General features: G+C 35.9%; 3 protein-coding genes across 3 annotated transcripts; 1 reads left to right on the forward strand and 2 right to left on the reverse strand.

Moving 5' to 3' along the window:
* Positions 1 to 103: 103 nt before the first annotated feature.
* On the reverse strand, positions 104 to 4,450 carry LOC135141510 (protein tyrosine phosphatase domain-containing protein 1-like). Its single transcript, XM_064072663.1, has 10 exons — positions 4,126 to 4,450; positions 3,877 to 3,957; positions 3,706 to 3,821; positions 1,896 to 2,018; positions 1,473 to 1,656; positions 1,311 to 1,425; positions 1,085 to 1,253; positions 543 to 1,036; positions 342 to 489; positions 104 to 294 (listed from the first exon to the last, which is right to left on the reverse strand). Exons 1-10 carry the CDS (start codon positions 4,323 to 4,325, stop codon positions 131 to 133), a joined length of 1,794 nt encoding a protein of 597 aa, XP_063928733.1. The 5' UTR covers positions 4,326 to 4,450; the 3' UTR covers positions 104 to 130.
* A 5,257-nt stretch (positions 4,451 to 9,707) lies between these two features.
* On the forward strand, positions 9,708 to 11,077 carry LOC135141242 (PRA1 family protein 3). Its single transcript, XM_064072157.1, has 2 exons — positions 9,708 to 10,001; positions 10,053 to 11,077. The coding sequence occupies exons 1-2, from the start codon at positions 9,814 to 9,816 to the stop codon at positions 10,405 to 10,407; spliced, it is 543 nt and encodes a 180-aa protein (XP_063928227.1). The 5' UTR covers positions 9,708 to 9,813; the 3' UTR covers positions 10,408 to 11,077.
* LOC135141235 (importin-9) lies at positions 11,030 to 14,896 on the reverse strand. Its single transcript, XM_064072147.1, has 9 exons — positions 14,676 to 14,896; positions 14,485 to 14,608; positions 13,843 to 14,273; positions 13,216 to 13,788; positions 12,786 to 13,162; positions 12,579 to 12,735; positions 11,719 to 12,527; positions 11,507 to 11,666; positions 11,030 to 11,453 (listed from the first exon to the last, which is right to left on the reverse strand). Exons 2-9 carry the CDS (start codon positions 14,606 to 14,608, stop codon positions 11,235 to 11,237), a joined length of 2,850 nt encoding a protein of 949 aa, XP_063928217.1. The 5' UTR covers positions 14,676 to 14,896; the 3' UTR covers positions 11,030 to 11,234.
* Between the last annotated feature and the right edge of the window lie 99 nt (positions 14,897 to 14,995).

Genomic DNA, 14,995 nt, shown 5'->3' on the forward strand with positions numbered 1-14,995 from the left:
GTTTCGCAAGGCACACTATTGTCTATTGTGTTTGGTTTAGTCATTTAAAAAAGAGTGGGGTATTTATTAAATTTATTAAAGAAGTACAATAGCTTTAAAAAAATAGTAATCATCTTCACCAAAATATCAATTATTGGAAGTCGCTCTCGATGTGTGTTTCGTTATACATATGATTTTCTTCTAAGTAGACGGTTGTTTTAAGGCTGTGGTGCACTTCAATCATCTCAAATAAAGACTGGAAAAATTGTATAGTGCACGCTAGTGTTCCATCGCGCAGTTTTTTAAACCCTTTGTCTGAAAAATTAAGAAAGTCAAACTATAATACAGAAAAAAGCGTTTACCTAACGGTTTCAATTTGCCTTGAATTAACAGTGTTTGATGTGCGCATGCCCCAATCATCCTTTTTACTAAATCATCTTGGCTATCTTTACTAATTGGGGTTATTTTGCTAATAAACCTTAGCAAGTATTCGATGACATAAGCTTCTTCCTATAACGTGAGAGGAAAGGGCAAGGTAAGTACGTCGTCCCGTCGCTACTTACTGCTGGAAACTTCTGGAAGCATATTTCTGGTTGTTTGTAGTGGATGACGATATTCTCAAACATATCCCGTTTGATAACGGGTTGTTTTAACCCTTCGATCCACTCAAAAAGAAGCATAGATAAAACAGTTAAGTCAGTTTCGATCGCCAGTTTCGCCCACCCGACTTGAGACGTGTTAATTTCAATCTGATACTGCCTAATTTTTTTCCTAGTGTCGTTAGTTAGACTCGAATAGTCCTTCAAAAGACTGTCAACTGCCACATTAATATCTTGTATAACTATCGATTCCTCATTCTCTTGACTGAAACACTTTTGTGTTTCTAACTCTTGAAAACATCGATTTTCTATCAAAAGCTCCTCACTTATTTCATCACCATCTAATGTGCTTAGTTCGGAAAAAGAATCGCTTGGATCACCATTTTCGGAAGGATTTGGACTCGTGGCTAAAGAGGTTTCTTCAGACGGTGACTTCACGTCACTGTTAGAATACAAGGCTGAAAGTACAAGTCAAAATGGACGCGTTTGGCGCAGCTGCGACTTACAGTCAGAGTTATTGCTGCACAAACTATAAGTGCTTTCGTATCGCGGAATGCGATTTCCATTTAGTTTCGTAAAAAGAAAATCTAAAGTAAAGGGAGTGTTGGATGGAGGGAACTCATCGATCCAACAACCACACAGTTTTAGAATGCGTTCGCACACACAATGAATAATCTAAAATTTGAACTGTTGGTTGGAAAAATGTCACTGTGACGGTATTTATTTGGCTACCTTTGGTAGAAATTTGAAGTTCCGCTCGTCGTAACCGTGTAGAATTACTTTTTGCCTCCTTAGAAACCTCGGTAGAGTAAATTCAGTCATATATTTATCTTTGTTGATGTTCTCTCTGAAACAAAGTCGTTACGAGTGCACATGCGCAAATCGTGAACGTACTTAAGACAGTAGGTTATAGTCCGGGGAAGTACAAACTGTGCGAAGTGTCTCACACACAAAATCTGACCTCTGGTTTGTACAGACCCTGGTCGTCTTAACCTGACGTATCTGATTGCGTCGTTGGCTGTGACACGTAAGGAATAAACTAAATAACAGGCTATTAGAACCCCGGTTCTCCCCAAACCTAAAAATATAAAAATTATGGACTAACTATTTATAAGAAAAGTTTTAATTATAGAAAAAAATGTCCTCAATAAAATATGGTCGTCGAATTGATGATTGACAGAATGTTTACGGAATGGTTAATAAAATCGATAATACTAAAATAGACTGTTTCTAATGGTAGACAAACTAGTTGATAACTGAACGCTATTTTCCTAATAACCGAAAATTATGGAGGTTGCATGCTTGGGAATTACTCACCGGCATGACAATGAATAGCGACCCGCCCTTCAGTTATGGCAAAAGCTAGCACTTTCACCATATTTAATAAACCTACTAATGTGGCGTCCCCGTAGTCTTTCCATGCGAAATTGTAGTAGTAGACTAAAAACACATTCAACTTAAAAACTCAAGTTTCAAAGTGTATCATTTGTAATCGACTACTTTTGAAGCGTTTTTAGCCAGAGTTAAGAAAAGCGAGCGAAGAGCAGTGTTTGTAAAGTGCACCGTGAGTTTTTCAGAAGATATAATAGTGATTAGTTTGAAGATGACACAAAACAGTATCGAAACTTCGTGCTAACAACTTGGTGTTTGTGAATTCAGATATTTACATGGGACATTCACCCAAGGGATTTGCGTCGGTTTCTGCGACCTAAATTCCCATCGGCAATATTTACAGTTGTTAATTAGTCAAAAAAAATGATCAATTATGGAAGGAACATACTCTGATGTCACGCAAAATGTGTCAGAAAAACCTCCCCCAGGAGTTTTTGTTGCAATCGTACTGAAACCGTAATTGTAGCGTTGCGTTATATTTTGTCTTCTAATAATACAATTCTTCAATAGTTTGATAATAGTTTAAGGTTATGAGGTTGTCGATTTTCCTCCAATCAGTTTATTGTTAGATTTTCTAATAAATAATGTAACGAAATCGTAACAAAGCTCACGTACTATTCAACAAGTCCGACACAGTAGGTACGCATAGAACGTTTCCTCGTTTGAATTTTTCACGAGAAAATCAATTTTAAACGATTGTCTAGCACTTGAATTCATTAAATTAATGATTAATTGTATTTCGACACGGGGGGGGTGTTCACGCAACTGTATACACCAGTGTTGCTTAAACTGACCCATTTAAGAAAAAGTTGAACGTTCTAGGAGCGTTATCCCCCAATCTACGTTTCCGTGCACGACAAACCTATTTTCTTATCAAACAAAAAAAAGGGAAAATTTAGAAAAAATTTTGTAGTAACACAGTTGCCATTCGCTGCCTTAAGCTAGTCTATCGATTCGTAATGTGATCGCATTTTTCGCATGACTTGAACAAAAATCCGATTTATTTATATTGGGTTGTAATAGTAGTTGAATATGAATGAGGGTTATTCAGTCACGACTGGTTTATTACTAGTTTGTCAACATTTCGTGCCCATTATTGTTAAATTGTTTTTCTGGCATATTTTGACTTATGATTAACATATTCACATGTTTTGGGTAATTTTATTGTGTAATTGGGGCTTTCAACCCACTATTGCCAACCGCATTACTAACGAGTGCGTTTATTTAAAAAAAATCTGTGTTGTGATGTCGAAACATTTATATAATTTAACGATGAACATCTAAAGTTGTAATTTATTATGTGCGTGTTTTATTTTGGGCTTACATGTTTAGCTGCAATGATACCGCTCTAGGCACTTTCGAGCAAGAATAACTCGTTTATTATCGCAGTAAACTGCCAAAGTACAACGCAATTTTCGCCATTGCAGCTCATTACAATTTTTACTTGTCTATTTGTGTGTCTAGCGCGTGCATTCGACAGGTTGTCGAACCGCAACCATAAAAAATATAAGGGTATCGATAAGTGTGTTACTATATCAACCCAATATACAACCGCAATGGGTCATTACTGTTTGTAGACTTTGTATGAAAAAGTAGTTCAAGTGTGAATACAGTATTGATTTTCGACCGAATTAGCTGATAAACATGCAGTGAAAGTTTAACTGATCTGGATGCAGTCGTTAAGATCTTCTGATAAGCCGGTAGGAAAATAAAATGCAAATAATGTGCCACTTACTATTATGTTCCATGAAAATATTAGGGTCGTAAGAAAATCCGGAATCTTCTAAAGGTTGGCCACAACTTGCATGCTCTCTTGGAGATTGTAAATTAATTATTGATTTTATTCCTAAACTACAAGAAATTACCAAACCTATTGAAACCGACTTGTTAAATTACAGCAATATACCTTTCGAACTGTTGGATGATATTCTTTTGGACTATAATCATAGTGCTGGGGCGCGCCATCGCTAGAATATCATCAGTTATCCTGCAAAAGCCGACTCTGGACAGTTATTGCATGCAATATAAATTCGTCAATAGCGATTTTTACAACACTCAAAAATACATACAATAACTCACTTTGTAACATGTGGGATACATAACACTCACGTATCTCCGGTTACATGTAAGTGACATCACAAATCTACTAACTTACCAATGTGAATATATTCCCTGTAGGGCCAAACTATCCGCTTTCCAATTTTCCGGATTTTCATATTTACAGTTCGTTCCTCCACAAAAAACGCTACACTGTATCCCCTGAGGTGTGAGCCGCCTGATATGATCAGATAACTTACTATAATTCGCTTGAACCGTTTCGCTAGTAGTTGGGCTCTTGAGTTCACGTAATTCCATGTTGGAGCGCGTCAAACGCTGTCACCGGTTTGTTTCGAAGTGATACATTCAAGAAAGCACATTTTTAAACAAGCTTTTAGCGCATGCTTCAGTTTATTATTCGATATTATCTGCATAAAAGCTGAAGAACGGTCGCTAAGGTAAATATCTGACACGTCAGATATACTGATAGATAAAAATTATTTGCGCATTGCGTCAATTAACGAGAATTGTTTTTGTGAACGAGAAGAAAAGAAATGAAAATTTTAATAACGTTCACAGGAAGTGTAAAATGAAAGTTTCATGAGAAATTTTTCGAGAGATAAAATGGAGGCAGAATGTACAACGTGAATGCTAGTGGCGCATCCACCATTATTGTTGCGCTCCGTATTTAGAACTTTTCAAGCTTTATTTATTTTATTCGTGCTTTAAGACGATATAATGAGGAGTCCGACACACGCATAAGTTGGTTTCGCGATATTATAAAGATAAGGTTTTTTATGAAACCGTCATAAAACTCGCATAAAACCAATACGCGTATGTATTTATGACAAGGTATAAAATAAATGAAAAATGTACCATCCACCATTTTGTTCCGATTTTTTTGTATACAGGTTGCTTCAGTTTTTATTTATCACACCTTCAAAACCTGTGAAATTTCAAAATGTTGCCGATTTGCCACTTCGTAGTAATGGTAGCCATTGTTAGGGTTTTAATTAATACGGCTAATATGTAATCTGTCGTAGCCTAAAAGGGGTGGAACAAATCAGTGCCCACTTGGATACTAGAATCATTTATAAAATCCGGTCACATAAATTTAAAATTCGGTTATATAAAGCAACAATTCATTTTTAGCTACAAAGATACAACGATAAGCTTATAAATATTCAAAAAAAATATTTTCGAACGTCGTAACAATGGTGCAATATGTAAAGTGTGTGTTTAAAAAATGAATTTATTTCGAGCAAGAAACGTATATTCATAAAGGGTTTAGTAGTTCTCTGGACTAACTAAAGAGTACAATTTATATATGCGCATATATTCATGTAATTAAGTCTTCAGCATGCAAAATTAATGGTTACTTTAGCTTAATAAATGAGAAACTTTTTCATAATTTGAAACAGATTCGAGCGATTTGGGGAAATTTTAAGCTTTGACTGCGCGCGCATACCGTTTCCTGATTGGCAGAGACATAAGCCTGAATAAATTTTTTTGAAATTGGAATCATTGAAGAGAATGAGATCCGTATCTAGACCCCTTACACAAAACCGTCGCCTTATGTTATGATAATGAATGATTGCACGTATTGGTATTACGTGCCTGATGTATTAATACTTTTTCAAATATGTGTACCTACTTATAAAGTTATGTTACATCATATGCAATATCCTAATATCGTTCGTCCAAGGTCAAAATTTTATATCTTCATTTGTTTGGTATAGATTTTAATTTGAACATAAAAAAGACGATCTTTATTAAACTTATTTAACACTATTGATGGCGTTTTCATTGTTTACATTCAAACAAGTTACTTTTAAAAAATTGTTGTAACCCAGATAAACTTTTAACGACGTAGTGGTTCTTTTTTGGAAAGATGCCACTAATATTGCGCTTGTTTTCCAAATTATTATACGTTTGCGTTTGAAATTTAAAGTTGACGGAATGACCGGACAAAAGCAAGCAAATCCCAAAACACCAAGCCGGTCAGTGCCAACCGAATAAAATGAAAATCTCAAGACGGTAAATATTGGAAGGTGAATTTTGAAAATTGTGAGAAAAAAACACAAATGTAACATGCTAGTGAAACATTTTTTATTTAAAAGTTTTGCAACATTGTCGCAGATGTCAAAAATTTGAACTGATGGTGCAATACAAGGTTTTTGATATTATTATAAACAAAAAAGAATTTTACTTATCTTTACACAGAACTATTTATTTGCTTAAAGGGGGAGCTTAACTGCAAAATCCTTATTTTTCTACGAGAAATTAAAAACATGTTTTTGAGTATCGTGTTAATCAAAGAATACTATGTAGATTAAGAAAAAATTAAAGCCACCCATACCTGTCCTAATCTAAATAGTAATGAAGTGTTCATTCGTTGACAGACCTAGAGGCCAATTGCAAAACCCATATTTCCTTACAACAATTGACCATTTTAAACATGTTTTAAGTTTGTAAGAATAAAAAAATCATCATAATGAAGATGGGGTGGGTGGGTGGGGTTTACATTTTGCCTTTTTGTTTTAATATGGGTAGACGTCGTTAATTTTTGGGGGGAATATACAGATATATTTTAAATAACAATTTACCTTGCTTACAATAACTTTAAAACGTCTGCAAAATTTCAAGGTATTCAGTTTCACAATTCTTGATTTATTCAATCAAATAAATTGACTGATTCATTAATTTTTTTGAACCACCTTGTATAAACAAATCTAAAAAAATATGAATAAAATGATAAATTACAAGTCCAGACCGATCATATTTTGTACATTTTAGATAGGATTTATTCAGCAAAATTTTGTGGTGACGTCATAAATTTTTTAGAGGGGATGAGCAAATACATTTTGATCAAAAACTTACCATGCTTATGATAACTTTAACACATATTCAAGATTTCAAAGCATTCGGTTTTGTAATTCCTGAGTAAATCAATAAAATAAATTTACGCATTCATTAATTTTTTTGAGTCATCACAAATTTTTGAGTATACACAAATCCAAAAATTATGAATGGAGTGATAAATCACAAGTACAGACTCATCATATTTTGTACAGTTTAGATAGGATTTATTTGGCAAACTTTCGAGCTGACGTCATCAATTTTTTGGAGGGGATAAGCAAATATATTTTGACTAAACATTTATTATGCTCTTTATAACCTTAAAACATCTACAAGATTTCAAAGCATTCGGTTTTGTAGTTCCTGATTAACTCAATAAAATAAATTCACGCATTCATTAATTTTTTTGAGTCACCCTGTATATGGAAATCGAAAAACTTTTAATGGAATGATAAATCACAAGAAGAGACTCACCATATTTTGTACATTTTAGATACAATTTATTCAGCAAAATTTTGTGGTGACGTCATAATTTTTTTTAGGGGGGACGACTAAGTACATTTTGATCAAAAATTTACCATGCTTATGAGAATTTTAAAACATTTTTAATATTTCAAAGCATTCGGTTTTGTAGTTGCTGAGTACATCAGTAAAATACATTTACGCAATCATTAATTTTTTTGAGTCACCCTGTATATGCAAATCCAAAAAATATGAATGTACTGATATATCACAAGTACAGACTCATCATATTTTGTATATTTTAGATAGGATTTATTCGGCAAACTTTTGAGCTGACGTCATCAAGTTCTGGAGGGGATAACCAAACATATTTTGACTAAAGATTTATGATGCTCTTTATAGCCTTAAAACATCTACAACATTTCAAAACATTCGGGTTAGCAGATTCAAAATTAAATTGCAAAATGTTGTTTCATAATTTTGATTTTTTTTCCAAAAATCTCGACATTTCGGGTAAAAAATCAATTCGGAGTCGTAAACTACATGTGTAGGACTATGTTATTTTATACAATTTAAAACCCATTTACTATGTACAATTTTGAAATTACATCATCACATTATTGATGGGGATGATTACACAAATTTTGATTAGCGTTTTACCATCTACATGATATTCCTAATACAAGTACAAAATTTGACAACAATCGGCCCAGTACTTTCGAAGATTATCTGTCTAATAAAAATCCGGGACGGCAGACAGACGGACAGACGGACAGACAGACGGAAATGGCAGACCTATTTCTTCGTTTTCTAGGGGTCCTGAAAGATCGAGAAAACGTAAAAGTAGAGAGTCAACCGACGGACTCGATTACAATACTTCCTTTGCTTACGCTCGGGAAGTAATAAATTACAAAATGTTGTTTTATAGTTTTGATTTTTTTTTACAAAAATCTGTACGTTTCGGGTAAAAACTCAAAACGAATTCATAAACTACATGTGTAGGACTATGTTCTTTTATACAATTTAAAACCCATTTATTGTGTATAATTTTGAAATTACGTCATCACATTATTGATGGGGATGATTACACAAATTTTGGTTAGCGTTTTACCATCTACATGATATTCCTAATATAAATACAAAATTTGACAACAATCGGCCCAGTACTTTCGAAGATTATCTGTCTAATAAAAGTCCGGGACGCCAGACAGACAGACAAACGGACAGACAGACGGACAGGCAGACGGAAACGGGAGACCTATTTCTTCGTACTGTAGGGGTCATAAAAGGTCGAGAAAACATAAAAACAGAGAGTCGGCCGACGGACTCGATTACAATACTTCCTTCGCTTATGCTCGGGAAATGAAAAGGCAAAATATAAGCCCCACCCAACCGCCCTATCTCAATTGTAATGAATTTTTCATTCGTTGTCAGACCGAGGGGTGGAGCCTAATTGCTAAATCGATACTTTCCCACAAAAACAAAAATTTACCATTTTAGACGTGTTTTACCTTTCTTGTTGTGAAAAGAAGACTACACTACACATATTAAGGGAAAAGGGCAAAATGTAAGCCCTTGTGGTTATAATACCTAACATGTTTTGAAGACGAATAGCAATAAATCTTGTTGATTTAAATGTCGAGAAATATCTTTAACAATGCATAAGTACTGACACAAAGCTAGAGTGTAGAAAATGATGGCAGTATGAGGGTTTCGGTGAACAAGTGATTAAATGGTTTAAACATTAGTGGACCTCATTATCTCCATCAAAATTTGATTTTCGTGGAATTAGTGCTGTCAATCAAAAAAATGTCCCCCCTAATTCAGGGGATTTTCCTTCAAGTTGGCAGCGCTGCTCATTAACGCAATGTGATTGGTTGAAAACCCTATGTCAACGGCAACATAACGGCAAAAGTTAAAAGTTGGTCATTTCGAACGTCACCCCAACGGCCTGTCAACTTTCAACGGCAACGTCAACGGATGGTATAAACGACGCATACCTTCGCGGCGTATTTATCTTACAACGGCAACGTCAACGGCGAAGAGCAACGTCAGCGACAAGTTTATAAATCATCCTTAATACTTTACTATTTAACAAAATCTGTAGTCCGAATTTTTAAATTCCCGCCTTTTTCAGTAACCACCAATTTTTAAAACATTTTCACTCCCATGTGTTAAAATATTCACACAATTAAAATGGGACAGTTATTCCAAAGAAAAGTTTTATAAGAAAAAAATGTAGAACTCAAAAAATGATTTTGTGCATTTTTCATATAAGAATAACCTGTTTTTTTGTAAATTGATTTAAACGCTAAAGTCGTGTCGCACTAGCACGACGCGACGCCCAGCGCGCATTGCTCATGTGTAAACACCTTTAGGCAAATACCAACCCAGAAATACCAAGGCCGAGGTGTCAAAGTTGAACGTGATGCATGTCTGTGACTTCAACTCTAAATAAAAGTATTACTCAGTACAAATAGTGAAAATGAGCAAGACATCAGACTTCGAAATCGCTCCGTTGCGGTCCCTGGACGACTTCCTCCTCGAATCAGCACGTTTTCAAATCCCCAACGTAAATGACTTGGAAAAATGGGGCAAACGCGTTTCCAGCAACCTACTGTATTACCAGAGCAACTATTTCTTAATGTCGCTCATAATCTTTGTCATAGTCGGGTAAGCACACATATTTTTAACACAAGACTTGTATAAAAACGCCTATTTTAGTGTCATCCACCCGACAAAGATGGCCTGTGGCTTCCTCGTAACAGCAATCATATTCATGGTATTTTCTTACATCACCAACGAACGCTTCGCGGCTGCTCAATTTAAGAAAAAACACCCCATTATATCGCTATTGCTCATCCTGTCCGGGTGCTACTTCGTGGCGTACATGCTGAAGTCGCTCCTGGTATTCATGTTCGGGATTTTGCTCCCGATCTCGGCGACGTTCATCCACGCGTCGCTCAGGCTCAGAAACATCAAGAACAAAATTGTCAACCGGGTCGAAAATTTGGGGCTGAAGAGAACCCCAATGGGGATTTTTCTTGAAGAACTGGGGCTGGACCAAGAAGGATTCTAACTACCGCTGTAAAGGTTCTGATTTTTTGCATAAGCTTTTGCGCAAACTGAAATTATTCGTGAATAAAATTACCAAGAAAACTGAGAAGGCACCAAAGTGATTATCTTCGCTCCTTGCCCTAGTCTATTTTTTTAATCATATATGCATGCTTTATATTAACCATAGATACATATAGCATTGTTATTCAAAGTTTTGCTAGAATTGGTGCGATTTTGTGCTACAGCGTATATATATATGCTGCTCCCCGTCCCCATGTACACCCACAGGTTACCGTGATAAAACTGAATTATTGTTACATGGTTTGCTTTTTTTGTTCGTGAGCTATACAATTTGAAAATTTTGATGTCTCCCTCTCACTCTATGCATGCGTGCGCACACCCCTGGTCTCTAAAAAAATCGCATGAAGATAATTCTACCAAAATTTTAAATCTCTTCAACGAGAAACTTTAAGTAACAACTGTTCAAACCGCACTTGAAAATCGTTGCTCTTGAAGTTTCCACAAGCACAGAAGAGTGCATTATAAAGTATAACCTAAATACGAAGTATTAAACCTCGACTATTATTTTGTATGTGTTTTATACAAGTGTATACTTGTTCATATAATTTTGTGATATTTTCCCGTTTTGTGTAAAATTGTTTTTATTGCAAATAAAATGTATATACTTAGTAGACGTTGTTTTACAAAAATAGAAATAATTTATTTGTCAACTGGATACAATACGCTGGTACAAAATAAGTCAACTAACTAACTCTTAACATTTGGTAACTGAACAACTTTTCTCTTGACTAGAAGCCCTTCATATAAAAATAGGTATATGTATGTGCACTACAAATTGTCCGGTTTGATACCGCTCTTCTCTAATTCCGCAACATGGTCATCGTATTTTTGAATATATTTCTTCACTACATTGTAATAATGGTGAGTATTATAATTCCTGATAAAAGACTTAATGTGTTCGACGAGATTTATTTCACAAACTGGATGGTTTTTGACTAGCACGTCATCGTTCGTCCCTTCTTCGGTATCCTGGTATTTCTGATCTCCCTAAAACACAATGTGTAGACCGTTTACCCGTACATGCTCGAAACTGGGCTTACGTCAACTTCACTTAGAAATATTTTGATTAGGCACAAGTACAGTTTCTCCAGTCCGGTACACTCTCCATAGTATGGTCCTTCCAAGGTAATTTGGCAGTCATTAATCCTGTCGTCTTTTTGCGACAGCGAATACTCAATCATCTTACAAATCGCCAACGTTCTAACAACAAAAACCCAACACTCATGACACATCAGTGGTAAATAATACTTACATAATGCTTTTTTCGAATTTTTCGCATAATAACATACTGACTTTCCACTTGTTCAAAAAATACGATAACGCGCTCCGTCCATCAGGTCCGGGAATCCCCGACAGGAAATTTATGATGCTTTCAGTCTGCCAAGTGAACATGTACGCGAAAATGAAACAGTAACTCTTCACGAGCTCTCTCCGTTCGGTACGTTGTAAGGCACTTAAGAGTGCCTTAAGTATAGCTTCGATACAAGGCTGTATATGTTCAGGTAAAGTCAAAATACTAATCACACATAACCGTCCGAATTTTGACGGACAAACAGCTTCTTGCGGATGAGGTTCCAACAGCTTAAACAGCACATCAGGTACGTATTCGGCCAAAACTTTGCCCTTCATATCCCGAAGTGTTTTTATTTGGTACGAAGCTTTCATCAAAATATTGCTAATGAATATTGTAGCCACTTCCATTAAACTACTATCAATGAAATCTAAAATGCAACTACACGCTGCTAGAAATCCTTGAAGGACTACATTATTGTCGATAGTTTCCGGGTAAAATTTCACAACAGTATTTAGTAAGTCAAAGCCTCGCTCAGGAACATCTACTTTTAGATTTAGGGGGCTGGGGCAATTCTTGTAGATCAGTTTTATAGTGAACGGGATGAAATTGTTTTGTACTATGTCTTTACAAGACGAAATTACCACGATCTTACTCAGAAGGAATTTCACTTGTTTCATCACGTTAGCGTTGGAAATGTGAGCCAAAAGAGAATCAAGCACCACTTGCATGATGCGTTGGGAATTGCGGCCAGCACTTTCTGGTGAAAACTGCAACCAATTTCATTACACATACACACGTTACGAAAATTATTAACCAACCTCAAAAAAATACGCCATCGCTTCCAAACATAACACAGACATAGAAGGCGAAAATACTGATATACTAAATAAACACTCACTTATTTCTGTTACTACATTAGAAAATACTATTCTGTTGGGGTTTACTTTTATATTAGACAGATGAGTCCGCATTGCACTGAATGTAAAAGAATGTCATGAGACTTACAATGAATCGTAGGAACTTACTCAAGGCATGCTATCCGTAGTGAATTATTTTGAGAATTGTAGTTAGCCAGAATAGAATTAAGGTGATTGCTTAAAGTAACTGGCGCTAAGGAAGTACTGAATTTGCTGCCCAGCCACAACAGTCGCCCTAAAACTAGCCAGTGCGGCTGCTGATCTACTAACATGGAAGACCAATGTTCAATATAATATAGAAAATTTGATTGTGGTTCTTCAAAAACGAAACTCAAAAGACCTACTCCAAACATTAGAGCTTCTAAAATTCGATAATAGTAAGTTTCAGAGTTAGCGCGTGCAAGGTTGGCTTCAGATATGTGTTTTTGCAAGACATGGTGAAATGAGGCGCAGAACTTGCCATAATTACACCTGTCCATGAACACCTAAAAATATACATGTGTATTAAAAAATCAGTGGTAGTATAGTTTTGCGTTACCAATAGAGTGTGACTGCAGCGCCCTCTCAAACTATAATCTATCTCTGGACTTACGTCCATGCTATCTTCTGTAAAAAGCGTGTCTTCTAGATTATTATAAGCACACATTAATATAAACAGAAGATACATGAAATCGTTCAAACCGTCCGTCAAAAGCGACGAATAGTTCGGCAAAACAAAAATATTATTGATTAAGATAAGTATATTCATGATCAGCTGATTGAAGTTTTCGGGTTCGTTTTCGTTCGCATCTCTCGGTGTTTGCTTATGCCCCATTATAATCTCCTTAAATTCTATACAACAATTGAACATAATCTGTCCAATCGCCGGTAAACAACTAGTAACAAGTTCCAAAACCTGATCGGCTAACGACATCGCTGCATGCGATATTTCAATAATAATTTCGCCTCTTAATCTAAAATCATTTGAGCAACTATATGGCTCACTGAGCAACTTTTGAAAAACTTCGCTCAATCGGGCACTTGTGGGTGTGAAAAGTGGTGTTTTTCTACACGTTATGAGAATTTGGATCATACAGGAGACAGTATCCGAGCGGACATCTACCGGAATGTTCTGGAAAACGAAATAGAACACCTGGCGCCATCTACAAATTCTACAATTACTCACCTCATTATGAAGAACGTTCAGCAAAGGTTCTATGTACTCAGGGGAAAAGTACATATTTTCGGAACAGAACTGTCTGTGGTTGTCCCCTAAGCCTTTCATGAACTGAACAGCGCCTGTGACTTGAAGCAAAACGTCGCTTAATAAACACGCCATAATTTTATTATTAATCACTCCGAATAAGTTTGGGTATTCATAAACTACTGCCAGTTCGAGCGATGACACAATCATCTGCCTGATAACATCGTTGTCGTGCGACAATAACTCTACTAAAGACAAGCTTAGTTTTTGCTTCAAGTTGGGGCTCAAACCTAGGAAGGCTTTAGCTCCGTAGCTATCAGCTATATAGTTTTTTAGAAAGGTAGCTGCCATGAGCTTTTCTGCATAGGCCTCTTCTTTACTTTTAATAATCTCCAGGAGGATGAAGGGGTAATCTGGAATAATGCTATTAAAGGCCACAATATCTACTTCGTGCGCTGCGCAATTTTATTATTTGGTGCGGAACACCTGTTTTGCGAAATTGGGTCTTAGATTCGACCGAAACTTAAAACAGTGCATTTGTGGTGGTTTTTACTTTGAAAACAATTGATTTTGATGAACCCGCAAACTAGTAGGCGGCTGGTGTTACGTTATGAGGTTATGTACCTTCGGTCATCTCGAGGGCTTTTTTCCGTTCTTCTGTTAACCGTTGGATGTCGGAATGTGGTTGTAAAGCACAGCTGAGGATTTGTGTGATTGCATTTTTTAAAGCCGGTTTTTGACTCGACATCTACGACCAAAAGAAAATGAGTTATGGTTTAACCTATAAACTGAGTTAAATAGCGTGATCTACTTACCTCTCATAACACTAGTTCTTAAGTACGGTTGGTCAATTCCTATTGTTTCTTCTTTTATGTTTTAACTTGTTCTGAAGTGATTTGTTACACTTCACGAAAGATGAATTTTCAAAACAAACAATAACAAATACAGTGCTGCCACCATGCTGCCGCAGACATGTGAGACAGACAGAGGGAGATTAGGTTAAATTAACTTGGCGGGAAATTTAAAACGGCGCACAATTTTCAGGAACACAAAAATTAATTCCGATCGTTATTCCCATTAACTATGGTTAAAGTGTATTAAATCATTTGTTTGTACTATTCATAGGGAAAGTATA

The sequence above is a fragment of the Zophobas morio genome, unplaced genomic scaffold (genome assembly GCF_036711695.1).
Source record: "Zophobas morio isolate AGI-343-1 ecotype UQ-CSIRO unplaced genomic scaffold, CSIRO_AGI_Zmor_V1 ptg000044l, whole genome shotgun sequence".
Taxonomy (NCBI): domain Eukaryota; kingdom Metazoa; phylum Arthropoda; class Insecta; order Coleoptera; family Tenebrionidae; genus Zophobas; species Zophobas morio.

What these genes read in the sequence shown, in the direction of transcription:
- LOC135141510 (XM_064072663.1), bottom strand. Translation starts at nt 4,325, where the DNA reads ATGGAATTACGTGAACTCAAGAGCCCAACTACTAGCGAAACGGTTCAA. An exon ending in GTGCAGCAATAACTCTGACT is followed by an intron (nt 1,037 to 1,084) that starts GTAAGTCGCAGC and finishes TTGTACTTTCAG; the next exon opens with CCTTGTATTCTAACAGTGAC. An exon ending in AGGCAAATTGAAACCGTTAG is followed by an intron (nt 295 to 341) that starts GTAAACGCTTTT and finishes TTAATTTTTCAG; the next exon opens with ACAAAGGGTTTAAAAAACTG.
- LOC135141242 (XM_064072157.1), top strand. Translation starts at nt 9,814, where the DNA reads ATGAGCAAGACATCAGACTTCGAAATCGCTCCGTTGCGGTCCCTGGAC. An exon ending in ATAATCTTTGTCATAGTCGG is followed by an intron (nt 10,002 to 10,052) that starts GTAAGCACACAT and finishes CGCCTATTTTAG; the next exon opens with TGTCATCCACCCGACAAAGA.
- LOC135141235 (XM_064072147.1), bottom strand. Translation starts at nt 14,608, where the DNA reads ATGTCGAGTCAAAAACCGGCTTTAAAAAATGCAATCACACAAATCCTC. An exon ending in CTACGGATAGCATGCCTTGA is followed by an intron (nt 12,736 to 12,785) that starts GTAAGTTCCTAC and finishes TTTTACATTCAG; the next exon opens with TGCAATGCGGACTCATCTGT. An exon ending in TATTTCTAAGTGAAGTTGAC is followed by an intron (nt 11,454 to 11,506) that starts GTAAGCCCAGTT and finishes ATTGTGTTTTAG; the next exon opens with GGAGATCAGAAATACCAGGA.